The 15259-nt window shown below is 39.5% G+C and overlaps 1 protein-coding gene across 1 annotated transcript in view; it reads right to left on the bottom strand.

The window, feature by feature from the left end:
- Nucleotides 1–15259, bottom strand: part of MAPKAPK3 (MAPK activated protein kinase 3) — a 79011-nt gene that overhangs the window by 62447 nt on the left and 1305 nt on the right. The window contains exon 2 of the mRNA XM_063121108.1: nucleotides 14090–14469. Within this exon, the coding sequence (XP_062977178.1) occupies nucleotides 14090–14314 (225 nt within the window). The 5' untranslated portion in view covers nucleotides 14315–14469. The remainder of the gene's footprint in view (nucleotides 1–14089; nucleotides 14470–15259) is intronic.

The following is a 15259-nucleotide window of genomic DNA, read 5'->3' as shown; positions in this document are numbered from 1 at the left end:
AGCTCTTAAATGCAGATAGTGGAAGCATCAATACAAGAGCTGTAAAAGGCAGACCAGTATTATTTTCCTCTATGTTACTTCGGTACTATAGAAAAGAGCTGAGGGCGTGATATGGCTGTTTTTATTTAATTTAATTTATTTGGTTCAACAGTCATATACTCCCCACTCAACATAGACTTCTGGGCGGTTTACAAAATTGAAAGTTAAAACACTAAAACCAAATAATCAAATAGATTAAAACAACCCCCACCATAGTACAAACTAAATGAATAAATAAAGCTAACAACAATAAAATAATATCCACAAAGGGAAACTGAACACTGGCGATCTTAAAATGTCTTAAAACAACCTTAAAACTGTTCATAGAAATTTAATAAATAAACAAACTGATCTTTACAAGCTTTTGAAATGCTTGGGAGAATAAAAAGGGTTTCATTTAATGCAAAAAGGGCTACAATGTAAGTGCCAGCCATGCCTTTCTGGGAAGGACTTTTCATAATTTGGGAACCACCCTGGTAGCCACTGGAGATTTTCTAAACCTTTTCAAACTAAGTGCCCTCCAGATATGTTGGACTATAACTTATTTATTACATTTCTATACTGCCCAATAGCCAGAGCTCTCTAGGCAGTTCACAACAATTAAAATAATAAAATACAACATAAAATTTGAAATTTGAAACTACAGTATAAAAGTAAGACCAAAATAAAACCTAGTAGCAACACAGAGATTTAAAATATAATAAGAGGTTTAAAACAACAGAACGGAAAGACTAACAAGCCTGGAAAAATAAGGGCGCTGATAAAGAGCACAACGTAGGTGCCAAGTGAGCCTCTATGGGAAGCTCACTCCATAACTGGGGAGCCACAGCATAAAAGGCCCTCTTTTTGGTAGGATCCACTTCACTTCCTTTGGCAGGGGTTCCTGGAGAAGGACCACTGAAGATGATCTTAGGGTCAGGGATGGTCACTGCTAGCTCAGATCCCATCAGGTCATTCTTGAAGTCTGGATTTTTTGTCCCAACGTGTATCACTTTAGACTTGTTTACATTGAACCGCATTTGCCATTTAGATGCTTAGAGAGATCCCTTTGGAGCTCTTCATAATCCCTTTGTGTTTGGACTACCCTAAATAATTTGGTGTCATAGGCAAACTTGACCACTTTACTGCTCACTCATAATTCCAGATCATTTATGAATAGGTTGAAAAGCATTAGTCCCGCTGCTGATCTTTGCGGGACCAACTATTTACATCCCTCCATTGGGAGAATTTATCATTTATTCCTACTCTCTCTTTCTGTTCTTTAATCAGTTATTGATCCATAAAAGGACATCTTCTCTTATTCCATGATTGCTATGTTTGCTCAGGAGATTTTAGTGGTTATATACTCCACACATGATTGTAACCCTACATAAGACAAACCAAGGGATGCAGGATCCAGCCATGTGAGTGTGCTGTGCTTTACACACAATTCCCATTTGGTCAGAAAGGAGCATCCTCCTTAAGTAGGCCTGCTTAAGAGCATAAGAAGTTTCGGCATTTCAAGCTGGCGCCCTACCTCCACCCTCCCCAAATGTCAAAATGTGACTGTAAATTGATCTGAAAGGAAAGAGAAGGGGGACAGATATTTAAAAGGCTTTTACCCGTGAGAGACAATGGGCACCTTGTACTGTACTGTGGCTCCAACAGGGGCTTGTGCAGCGCAGACACAGCTGAGCCACAGAACCACCCCCTTCTCTCCCTACCTTCAAGCAATGACATCTTTGGTGTTAACAGCTCTGTTGCCATGGCAACCAGACTGCTTTTGACAAAGCCACATTGACTGAATGCAACATGTGGGGAACTGGAAATCTCTAAAGCCCTGTGAGAAATGGATTCTGAAAAGGGAAATCAGGATAGAAATTTTGAGGTACCTAAAACAAAAACAAAAAATATCAAGCACATAAGAGGGAGGACTGTTATTGGAGTGCTAATGTGATAGAATTAGTCCCAAGTGTTACTGTAAATAGGTACCAAAGAACAACTACACAGAACCAGAGCTCTTGCATCTTCAAACTCTGTGAAGGTTATACAGCAGCCTTCCCCAACCTGGGGCCCTCCAGATGTGTCAGACTACAACCCCCATTATCCTCAGCCAGTGTGTGCCTAAGAGTGAGAGTTGTAATCCAATACATCTCAGGGCATCAGATTGGGGAAAGGTACAGCACAGGATAGGTATTCAAGTCACTAGCTGTTTACTGTGAAACGTGTGTGTGTGTGTGTGTGTGTGTGTTACTCTGTACAGCACCATGTACATTGATGGTGCTATATAAATAAATAATAATAATAATAAAAATGAGAGAGAGAGAGAGAGAGAGAGAGAGAGAGAGAGAGAGAGAGGCGCCTGCAAAAGCCTCACTATGGAATTGGTGTGCTGGGATCAACACTCTTCTTACTCACAAGGATAACCCCACTGTTTTCCTGTGCTTCAGTAAATCCTTTGTTTCCCCTTCCCACTGTTCACCAACTTATAAGTATGCATTAAGGATCATTAGGTTGACACAAGCACACAAATAGGTCAGCTAGATCCTAATTTCACATTACTACTGGATTATCAATATTTAACATTCTTATTAAATACAAGAAGTTTCCTACAAATATCTTGTTCATGGAAAGGTCATTGGTTTTGAACCACTTTCCTTTTCCCATTGTTTAGTAAAGAATGAGAAATGAAGAATTGCAAGGTATGATAATGCCCTTGAAAATTCAATAGAGAGGAAAGAAAATATCAGGAGCTTTCTTAGGTCCTTCAAAGACTGTATCTTTCCCTTCCCTCATATTTTAAGAGCACATTCTGATCACCTTTACCCCTAAATAAATGTGAACCAACTAATCCAAAAAGTCAGAACAACTCAAATGTCAAGTCCCAATGTCTTAGTTACCCACCCCCAGATTTAAGTGTCAAAAGAAATCATATTCTTACAGAAAAAGCCCACAGCTATCAACCAGATTTTAAACTGATGACTGCAAACTTGCTTCAGCTACCTTCTATTTGGATCAGCTCTTGTGAAGAGGACAATACCCCTTTGCTTGTATTTCTAATCTATAGATATATTCTGGGGGTTAGTCAGAGAAAGAAAGAGAAAGAGAGGCCCTATTTAATTAGATGTTCTTGCCTCGCTTCCGTTCCATTTCAGGATAACTGATTGCGTAAATTATAGCATGGCTTTCAAGTCGAATATGCAGAGGTAGAAACTCACTGCAAGCAAACAGCTTCTTAAAAGTGACTGAGGTAGGGAGCATGTGTTATTACAAACACTCTAGGGGGTTCATACATATACAGTCAGGTACACTAATTATGCAAAGAACCTCCAAGAGCAAACATTTTTTTAAAAAATATTTGGCTATTTGGCTAGTTCATTCATTACTATTCATTGACGTTATAAATGTAACTCTTTCAAACTGGTCTGTGAGCATTCTGCTATGACATTTTATTAAAAACAAGTGTTATATATATTTGCCACTTCTTGCTATCTCTCCCTAAGCATAATTTGTTTAACATCCCAGCATGAGCTGCCACATTGTAAAGAGTCAGATAATAGGAAGTGCACAGCTACTTTGCATGTTGAACTATAGTTCTTTCACTCTGCATTTACAATGTATTAAAATGTAAGAGAGTTATAGTTTAATCTCATTGAGAAAGCTTTGAATCATCTTAAACATTTAGAAGGCCTGTGTAAAATACCACCATCCAGATAATTTGTATGCTTCAATAGAGGAAGATGGGCGTCCCGAGTTTCAATTGATTACAAAAGAGGAGGGAGTTCTCATGATTTTCCAACTCAGTAAAGAGGTCAGCTATGCTATTCCATCTTCACTTGATACATCTATGCCAGTCCCACAATCCTGGATGCTGCAGTAGAGTGTGATCTAGAACCAGGAAGCTTAGCCAATAAGGGGTGATCGAAACATTACAGCTCTAACAGGGACATCATGAAACAATATTCATCATTGTCAGGGTTCTCTCCAGCAGGCATAGCTACACCCATATCCTATATGCATATAGAATCTGATCTCCAGCATTTTATATCCCGGTTGATAGGCTGCTCTGACATTCAGTTGTTGCATGTACATAAGCCAATGCATAGGGTCAAAGCCTTTTATATATTATGGCTGCCAACATGGGGAATTTGCTTCCATGTGAGATTTGTAGCATTTAAATAGGCTTGGAATAACCTCTTATCATGGCAAAAACATTTATTTATTTATTTATATTTTTATCCCACACCTCAACCCAAAAGGCTCCTGGAGCAGCTTACAATCAATAAGTAAAGAAGACAGTCTCTGCCCTCAGGCTTACATTCTAAAAAAGACATGAAACATGAGGAAAAGGGGATGGGGAGGGAAGAGGGGGAAGTGAACGGCCATGGCTACGTGGAATTATACATAGTTCCAGCAGTTTGAACGATGCCAGTACTTTAATAACACAAAGACTATCCCATTTCATCTGAAAAGCATTCTGATAGGAAGCAGCACGATGACTGCCATTTTCAATGCACTTCTCAGTACAAGGTGTTGTATAAACCGCTCACTTACATCCATGAAAAAATTACTTCACTTAAGAGATTCTTTAAATATTATTCTATTTCATGTAACCAACTGAACTCTCAGCCCTCTAAGTGGTGACAACTACACCAGAACTTAAATACATAAAAATGTGGTTTCCCCCTACATTTTGACACTCAATATGAGAACCCCATTTGGGTTCGTTTCTACTAGTAAGTATCATAAATAATTACAGTAAAGAATACCTCTATTGATTACTCCATAGCTCTCAAAAAGTTGATTGCCAACATACAGGTATCAGAGAACAAAATCCCAGGGTGTACATATTACTGAGGAAATGTGACACTAATCTTTCCTCTTCTGAAACTTGTTTGTAATATATGATGACATCCTCAATCAGTGGGTTCCATCATAGTTAATGGAGAAGCATGTGTCTCTCAGGAGTAAGCTACACAGTAAGCCAGGAGTTACATGATTGATCTCCCCTTCTTTTCACTAAATGAAGTCACAAGAGGGCTGTTAATTTGCTTAAGGAAATGGCACAGGGGTTGGGAATGTTTAACACTTTTCCCCACAACACCATTTGCTCCATGACAAGAAAAACAGAGACATTGTGCAGGGGCCTGTATTTTTCTCCCATGGATCAAATAGCAGCTTAAGGGGGGGAGGGTGATTTAAATTGGGAAAATGACATGGAGAAGAAAAATAAATAAATACCCCCAGCTCCAGAACTATTTATCTGATCAAACCATCACCTCCCCACCGACACATAAAAATTGTAGCTGCATTAATAATAAAAAAGTAATCAGATCAAGCATGGAGCTCCCAGTGAAACATGTAGTTTGGCCTTCTTATTCTTAAGAAGAATGGATTACCTTAGATCTAGGTCTAATAGATGGACAGACAGATACACACACACACCAACAAATACAGTGAGAGAGACAAATAGAACTTCATTCAATAGTTTTTCAAAAGTGCTCAAAGTTGTAGAAAAATATCTTGATCATCCTGAGGCTTTGTTAAGTCATCAGTCTGGGTAAACTTGTTTCAGTTTTCTGGCAGATTGGAAAATAACATAAAAAGGGAGCAGCAGCGTGGCTTGTTTTACAAAGACACCTTGTGGTTATGCAGTACTCTCCTCCTCACCACCTGCAAATCCTGCATTTCTACTTTGCAAATTTGATGAGTTAGCATCCATTTACTTGAGCTCTAATATGTAATTCCCTTTTTTTAAAGGCAGTCAACACCACTATTGTATTTTAAAATGTTATAGAAAGAGCCACTCTTTTTATCGACTATCTTGGACCGTGGAACAAGCTAGTTTAGAAATATCTAAGTCATTTATATCCTCCCCAACACCTATACACTCCAACAAAGGGCATCCAAAGCATCATCAGAATGTAGCAAACTAAACACCTATCTAAGCACTAGTTATACTTTCAGGTGTGCTCCACAATAACGATACACCTACACTGGAGCGTGTTCAGAGGAGGGCAACTATGATGATCAGGGGTCTGGAAACAAAGCCCTATGAAGAGAGACTGAAAGAACTGGGCATGTTTAGCCTGGAGAAGAGAAGATTGAGGGGAGACATGATAGCACTCTTCAAATACTTAAAAGGTTGTCACACAGAGGAGGGCCAGGATCTCTTCTCGATTCTCCCAGAGTGCAGGACACGGAATAACGGGCTCAAGTTAAAGGAAGCCAGATTCCAGCTGGACATCAGGAAAAACTTCCTGACTGTTAGAGCAGTACGACCATGGAATCAGTTACCTAGGGAGGTTGTGGGCTCTCCCACACTAGAGGCGTTCAAGAGGCAGCTGGACAACCATCTGTCAGAGATGCTTTAGGGTGGATTCCTGCATTGAGCAGGGGGCTGGACTTGATGGCCCCTTCCAACTCTGCTATTCTATGATTGCCCAACATAATTAGCAAAGTATTTAACTTCTGTAAAACCTTTTTAAAAGACTGAGATTTACTTAATTAGTCTCCACAACCATCAGCCAGTACAGAAGTATCCAATAACATTGGGTGTTTTTTTAAAATAAAGGTACTTGAAATATTCCAGGCAGGCTAGTTGATTACATTCGTTACAGAGACACTCAAGAGCTGTTTCACACACTATAGTTTCCTACAGGAATAATCACCTTGCAGGAAGATGCATGTTTAACATAACATGAGAAGTATGGAGTGTTTTTCCACTGCACTTCACACATCATAGGAAATGAGTATTTCCTACAAATATATTAATTCTTTCTAAGATAATTGAGTGTATGAAGTCGCCTCCAGCAAACTGACTGTGCCCTGTCCAAATTTTGGCCTTGCTAATGAGGACAGTGTAGTTTCCCAGAATACCTGAAGTCTCCTTTGATTGTCAAGGGATCAAAAATGTCTCCCTTTCAGGAAGATAATTTATTCCTTGTTGCAAGACAAGAAAAGTTGTTCTGGCTGGTTTGATACTGATTAGCATGGCCTCTCCTGCCAATGAATTACAACCAACTCTAAAGTGAAATATTTCAAGTGCTTAACAGTTTAAAGCTTCCCACAGCTTTACTGTGACCACAGTGGAATCCAGTTTAAATGGTGGAGGTGTAGTGTGATAAACTCCGATTGACTGGAAATTTGGACAGGGTGCAGAAGAGTGCCAGTATTTTACTTTGAAATGTACCCCCACCCCTCAAAAATGTAAATTAAAAAATAAAAATAAAAACCCAGCAGGACACTTTGTGAGCACAGGGGGAGGGGCAGTGCTGTCTTTGAGTACCATGTTGCCTAATTCTCACTATGTATTTTGCACTTTGTAGGAAGCTATATTGTTAGTAGGTTTGCATGGCACACTAAACCACCCCAAGAGTAAGTCATGTTGGATTGCTTGCTCTCTGAACAACCAATATTACTCCTGACAGCACCAAGAGGTGAGTGGTAGTTTGGCATGGCTTCTATTCCCCTTAGTCCTCCAGCCTGCAACCAGCACATATCCTAGTGTCCTTTATGTGGCAACCTGTCTCATTCCAACTCTGCTATTCTATGATTCTGTGATTCTATTATATTCTCATCCCTATGTCAGTAAACTTTACAGCCTCCCCCCTTCCCATTCCGATCACTATTCCTTTTTGATGGATTTACTTCATTCACTACCTTTCTTCCCCCAGTGCTTCAGAAGTAAGGAAATGGGATTGTAACTTTATTTTATCCTGGTTCTTTGCAAGTGAGCGCAGATTACCCTCTAAGTAGTCTCGCACTGTCAATTTTCTTGTCTGGGTACTCCACTTCAGTGCTTCACTTGACAACTGTAACATACAAGGAAATTGACAAGGCAAGAACACACATGGAGGCCAGGCAAAATCATCATAATCCCATTTGGGTACTTCTAAGCATTGAAAAAGAAAAGACGGTGGCAACTGAGTTATGGTCTTTCCAAAGTACCATTTCAGCATTGGTGGAGGGACGATTGCTGGCAAAGGAGGCACACTGGTAAGATCGCAAATGGCAAGACAGGCTCTGTAGCCCCTTAGGAAAAACCATGTTACCAGGTTCAGATGTCACAGTAAGCCACCCTCAACAAACCAACTAGAAGGCCTCAGAGTGGTTTGTTTGCACAAAACTACCCATGCTGAATCATCTGAACACAGCCAGGGTGGCTTGTTAACATGCAGTGTGGCTTATTTTCTTGAACAATACACCTTGAGAACCCATGGTTTGTTGTTGGGATGTTCAGGGTGGTTAAAAAGTCACCCTGGCTGCGTTCAGGCAACACAACAATCCACCCTGCAAAAAATGTGTTGCATACAGACATGCTAAACTATGGCTCAACAAACAATTCATAGTTCAAAACAACCCACACTCCACCACTGAGTGTGGGTTAGTGTGTTGTGTGAACAATCCCAGAGTGTTTCTTTGAGTAACTGCTTTGAAAAGAATGTTTTGCTACAGGGTTATTCTAATACATTTGATGGTTAGTCACACAAGAAGGAAGCATACTTTTCAAAGTATTCTTTTCTCAGCACCAATAGTAGTTACTGTAGGTAATTTGGGTGGATGGGTGCACTTCTGAAGAAAGTCAGATGAGAAACTGCGGTGGAATATGTGTGCTGGGAGTATGGGGGGAAGTGTGTTGGGGGGGGGGATCCTGAATAGGACAGACAGCATTGTGGGCTCAGGTTCAGGCCCCACCTCTGTTATGTTCAAGTTCTTAAGCAAGTTACTCATCTTTTAGCCTCATCAGTATTGCCTCTCTATGAAATAGGTATTTTGTGACTGGCTGCACCTACCAAGGCATCCATTACCACTCCCAATGGCAGCTATTTTATAATGGCCTGGTTCAGACAACACGTTAAACCATGCTGCTTAACCACAAAAAGGTTAATGGAATGCATGCATTCCCTTAACCATTTTGTGGTTAAGCAGCATGGTTTAGCGTGTTGGCTGAACCAGGCCTATGACACTTTCTAAAAAATCTAAATGTATCAACTAGCCCAAAAAGCTTGGAGACCCTGCTGCAAATGCTTCTCTCATGTGTCACAGAATATTAGTTGCCATTTCATTAACTGTTGTCAACTGAAGCGGGGGAAATCAAAATTTCCCTATGAAACAAATAATCCAATTTATTTTGCTTCCTGTGGCTTAATCTTTAATGTTGATTCAAGGACTATCTAAGGGGCTAAATGTTTGGGGTCACTCACTATTGGCCTTAACATTCTATTCAGGATTTTAGTTTATTCCCAAGCAAGAAGAGGGTGGAGGGGAGTTGGAGAGTTTCTATGTACATGAAAGTGCAAAAAATGCAAAAAGCACTCTCTTTTAACCATATTATCACAGGACAATTCAACCATGTTAAAAAGGTATTGATGGGTCACAAAGAAAGATCGGATTCAAGGACCGCCTTGTTGTGGGTGGCATGAACTAGACATGTTTACCCTTCTGTCCTTTTAAATCCATGCAGTCCATCCACTGGAAATACTGCCACTCAAATGGTTTGGCTAATAAACAAGCAACCAGTTTGGGTTTTCTAGACTAAAGCAGCAGTGTGTGTGGCATTTCATTCAAACAAAAACAAAGTTGACAGCATTTCTAAGTGCATAGATAATTGCTATGCCAAGCAGAGTAAATCAAACTACTTAACACTTTAAGAAAATAACTGAAGCCACTATTAAAGCTCCTACAGTATCTTTGGGGAGGGTACATATTACATTCTTAGACAAAAATGATTAGTGAAATTTTAAGGAGCTCCACTTACAGGAACTACAGGAAACAACAGGGACCTCCCAACTAGTGTGTGCAGCCAGTGGTTGAATGACATCTGGCTCTGTGGACAAGTCTTTCTCCCCATTTAAAGCCTTTTTTCATCAAGTACTTGAGTAAAAATTCTTTCCATTGAGTAATCTGTCCAGATCCAGACTGTTCCAATTTTGTTCCCACAGTGAAAGAAAGCTTTTTGGCAAAGAGAAGCTATCTGCCAAGTCCAGAAAAGGTTTGATGGAGAGAATTTGGTGATGCTGGAAACCTACTCTGAATTAGCATTCTCAACAACAGAAACCACTTTGGGTAACAGTAGCTTGTAACATTGAGTGTCAGCACAGAATATCTGGTTGTGTGTATACCAATGTACCTTTATAAATAAATGGAATCCTTCCACGCCTACTATATGAATACACAAAGAATAAATGAAAGCATCTATATTTTACTGCTCTTGGTTTCTGAGTGTCCCTTCAACAATTTTCCTTCATTAATAGTTTGAGCTCACTTTCAGATGACATTTTTAAAAAGCAATGGGTAAGCTTTTCTAGAGTTTTTAAAAAGTAAAGACTCTAGAGGGAAGCTACTGATGAATAAAGTATTAAGAACTCATCTAGAACTATCTGGGATTGTAAACTGGCTCAACAGAATCCTAAAAATAAAGAAAATAAGACAGGTATGATGATAAACTAATTTCTGGTGTCAAAATATTAGTGTTCCCTGTCTATTAAGGATGGAAGTGGAAGTTAGAATTAGGTTGGGTTTTAAATGTTCATAGTGTTTATATTATTAATATAATAATGATTATTCTAAAAGCAAACTAATGAAAAACACTTTTTCTATTGTACCCTTTTAATACTGTTCATTTTGTGAAATTCCTACAAGTTGTTGTGAATACTATGTGTATACTAAGCAGCTGCAATTTGAATATGAATTGAAAAGCTTTTCAGCCTCCTTCCATCCTGGCCAGTATCTTCAATTACAAATGCTGGGTGGGAATTAGTGACAAGGTAGCACAATTCTGTTCAGGGATTATTGTCATCAACATGTATGGACAAGGATCCTGGATGTGACATTAAAGGATCAAAAATACAAGACTTTTGCTATGACAAGGCAGTTTTCATAAATCATGTATATATTAGGTTATGTATTTCTCATATACACAAATTGGATGATAAAAAGCTTCACTGACTAGCATATACATTTAAAAGTTTCTCTCTCTCTCTATTTCACATTAACATACACAAGTGATATAATCCATGGTAAAGTGCTTTTTTAGCATCGTGAAAAAACATCCCAAGGATCTAAAAAGTGAAGGATCTGCAAGAACTAGTCAGAAAAATGAATAAATATGCAAGCAGTTATGATTGACTATACATAAAGACTAAATAAGAGTATGCACAATCTGGCCAAGTAGTAAGCTTAGAAGAAGGTATCTGATCATCACTAATCTCACCTGAATGTTAATATGACAAAGAATTCTTGATCTCAAGTGTACACAGCACATGTTTTCACAGTACCGTCCTATACATGTTTATTTAGAATAAATTCTGAGAGAGAACCCATGGTTTGTCATTAGGTTGTGAACTTTGGGTTCACAACCTAACCATGGGTTCTCTCTCAGAATTTATTCTAAATAAACATGCATAGGATGGTACTGTGAAAACATGTGCTGTGGACAGCTGAAATTAAGAGCGATATTGGAGGACTTCAACAGAAACAAGCAAAGGTATTTTTAGGATACGCAGCAGAATCCATCGGTGTAAGAGAATGTGTAGAATCATTCAGCTCATCCTTCTGATCTAACAATGTCTTTCAGCAGAACGGGGAGGGGTGATTCTCTCTCCTACCGTAGTTTCCCCACACCCTCAAAATCTGCTCCAGAAGGTTGAGGAAGCCTCTGGAGCAAATTTTGGGAGGGCATGGGGGCTGCAGAGGGGAGGAAAAAAAATCTCATAATGCGAGTGGAAATCTGCTTGGGCAACACTGGATTCTGCCCCTTCAGTTTTAAAGCAGTTTCAAATAATTATCAATTTGAGCATTTTAAAAATAATTTTAATTCAGAAAACAATTTTGGCACCAAACAGTTTAAGAAGTATTAAACATATTATTGATTAAAATTACCTTGTTTGAAATAGAAAAGTCCTTCTGCCAAAGGTTAGTCTCAATCAGTATGAAATTCATACAAACATACAAGCACACAACCTCCCTGGACGACACTGCAGATGTAATGTCATAGTTTTATCCAATGTTAGTCTAACTTGTTCCATTCATTTTGATGGATCTACTCTAAGTAGAACATTAGATACAACTCAATGGCAGTATCCAATACTACCACAGCACTCCTGCCTTTTCTGTTGTACTAGCGGTACCCACCCTTTGCACAACAGGAACTAGTGCCGCCAACAGTCATCCTAGAAAGAACTGGAAATGCTCCCTTCTGTAAGCTCTGTTGACCTGACCCATTCCAAAAACAAGTCTTTCATTCATTTCTAATCACTGCAGGATCTGCTAGCTTCCCATTGTGCTAGCATTGTGGGCAGCACTGGATACTGCCCCATGTTTTGTTGTTATAAGAACAAGCAATCTCCTCTTTCTCCATGCTATTCCATCCTTTTATCTTGTCAAACTATAGTTCTGACAGAAGAGCAAAACATGGTTTGACAGAAATTGGCAGGTAGGGAAATGGGGAGAGAAGCATCTAATGTCTAATCTTCAGGTATAGAGGATGATGGCGCATAATGGTTTGGTATTCAGTTTGAATGCAACCAGTCTCTCCATTTCCAAAGATCTCTCTCTCTCTCTCTCTCTCTCTCTCTCCCCCCCCCCCCTCTTCCTACCAATAGCCAACACAATCATTCCTACCTCTTGGCCCTTTGGGAGTCAAAGAAGAGCAAAATGCAGAAAGTTGTTCCTCTTTGCAGTCCAATTTACTCTGCCCCCATCTTGTTCACAGCCATGTTCATAGAATGTGGGCAATTCCAGAGGGGTACATAATTCTGCACTTCCCCTCCCACCTCTTCATGCTAATCTAAGCAAATCAGTATATTCCACTTCTATTACACCTTCTATTTGTATATACGTGGCAATTAAGCCACGTGGGGTTTTTTTTAATTAAAGATTAAATTTGGTGAGAGAGTACATTGTACACCACCCTCCGATTTTATTCTCACCATCCCAAGCTGCTTTGAAGGATCCAGCCTAGCCTGTTAATCACAACCTTGTTTTATCATCAGTGTCAATTCTGCAAGCATAAATGTACCATTTAACAGGATGTTTATCCTCTCAATAATATATGCAAACTTAATTATTCTCATCACCTGTTGAAAACACTTTTGAAAAGTAACAAAAAACTTTTTTTCCTGACCCTACTTCCCCCCAAAAGTGGTTTTGGGCACAATCCTATGTATGTTTAGACAGAAAAAAGGCCTAACATTCCCAGCATTCTCCAGCCAGCAACACTGCAGGACTTATTTCTGTCTAAATGTGTTTAGGATTGTGCCTTTAAAGTGTGGCAATGGATTACCAATCATTAGGAAAGGATTAACAATATAGAGGCTCCACACACTCGCCCCTCCAGTGAAGATCACTTTCATATTAAGTACCACCATGTATGAAAAAATATGTATAATCCTGAAGCAGCATTTGTTACACTGCAACATTGAAAGCGTCTATTAGCTTAGTTTTAACAAAACAAAACAAAAATATGCCATTACACTAAACATGGTCCTAATAGGCAGGAGTCCTTGTATCCTGCTTGGTGTAGATCTGGCCAGAGTTCAGATACAACACTTCGAAAACAGTTTGAAAAGTGTTTATGGAGTGTATCCTGGGCCCCAAGAGTTGTCAATGCCATTATAAACCATTTTAAAGCAGTAGTGTAGTAGATCCTGCCTCTAATGCCCTTGATGTCAATCCACACCAGAATGATTTTGGAAATGCGTTTTGGCGAGTTTTGAGCTCAATCTCTTGCACTGCTAAACTCCAGCAATGTTTTCTTGGTTCGCTACAGTGTAGCTTCAGTATTCAAATCACTATCTGACTCACATGGGGGCGGGTGGGGAGAAGAATAAGGAAGCATATTTCAGCCCACGCCAAGGAGCAAAACAATTTTACAATTAGTAATTTAAAACACTAATCCAGGGACAACTTAGAGGAGCAACAACTGCTTGGAACAACTGGGCTCTGAACAACATAAGATTTCTCTACATGTAGTTTAGAATTTCTAACATGAACTCTTCTGGAATATTGGAGCCTCATCAGGGAAGACAACTGCATCAGAATCAAATAAGGCAAAAATAACTCTACATACCTTTAAAGCACATTTCCGCCCTGTCACCTTGTGAAAGCATTCCAGTACTTTGCCATTAATTCCGAGACCCAGCACCCGCTTAGAGATTTTGTAGTCATCGGTAACTGCGTATTTCTTTATTTCCCCCTTGACAGGAACGGCTCCCCCAGGCAAAGGTCTTGCATTGCTTTTGCTGCCCTCCTGACTCTCTGGTGGGGGGCCCTGCTGACTCTCGCTTTGTTCCATAGCAGGCAGAAAATCCACGTTTAGAAAAAATGGGTGCCAGTCATCCCCACTCCCCACTAGTTTACTGCTTTCTGTAAGATGCCTCCATCAAATAGTTCATAGCAAATCTTTCAAGCAGACTGGATCCATTTCCTAGGATTTCATCAATTGATCTCCTTTGAAACAAAAGTTAAGAGAAATGGAGGTTAACTATAAAGACGCAGAATGATGGACAATTTCTCATTCTCATTTCTTCCCTGGTTCTGCTATGGGACACTAAGTGGCTCCAGGACACTAAGAAATGCAATTCACCTAGTAGTCTCATGGCATGCTAGGTGTACAGCAATTAGGTTGACCCAGGGAAACTAACTTTTTTTTTCTATCAGTGTGCCTGTGCCTTCTGCAGTTGTACAACAGGCAAAAATTCAACAGGTGAAGTATTGCTTATCACTGCATTCCATGCAAAAAGTGCTTCAACTGTCAAATTTCTGACTATAGTGCACTTGTTAAAGGCATAAGCAGAAAAAAGTGACAGCCCTTCTGTTTTAAAGTAAAAACTACTATTTGGAAGTTATTAAGCAAAAAAGGTGTTAGCTTTACAGTTTCAGAATTGGTATGAAGGCTCACATCAGCAAAATTCAGCCATCTGATTTGAATACTTCAGTGGGCCTGCACTAAGAACTAGTGAATCATCTCCATGAGGATAGAAAACAATGCAAGACCTCACGAGAGATTGATTCCAGACAGCAGTGTTTGTGAGAATTGGTGAGCTGAATCACCCATTGTGCCTGACGTGTTGTATTGTACTGATATGCTAGTATTCTTAGCTTCCTTGAGTTCCAAGTACAGAAATGTAAAGGGTATATATTATTACCACCAGCAGCAAGCAAAATGGGGACAATTTTACTACCTATACTGATCATTACTAATCCAAAAAGAGTAACCATGATCAGCATAAGGAGCTAA

The sequence above is a fragment of the Elgaria multicarinata genome, chromosome 3, assembly GCF_023053635.1.
Source record: "Elgaria multicarinata webbii isolate HBS135686 ecotype San Diego chromosome 3, rElgMul1.1.pri, whole genome shotgun sequence".
Lineage (NCBI taxonomy): Eukaryota > Metazoa > Chordata > Lepidosauria > Squamata > Anguidae > Elgaria > Elgaria multicarinata.
The sequence above is the reverse complement of the archived record's forward strand: the minus strand, read 5'-3'. Positions and strand labels throughout refer to the sequence as shown.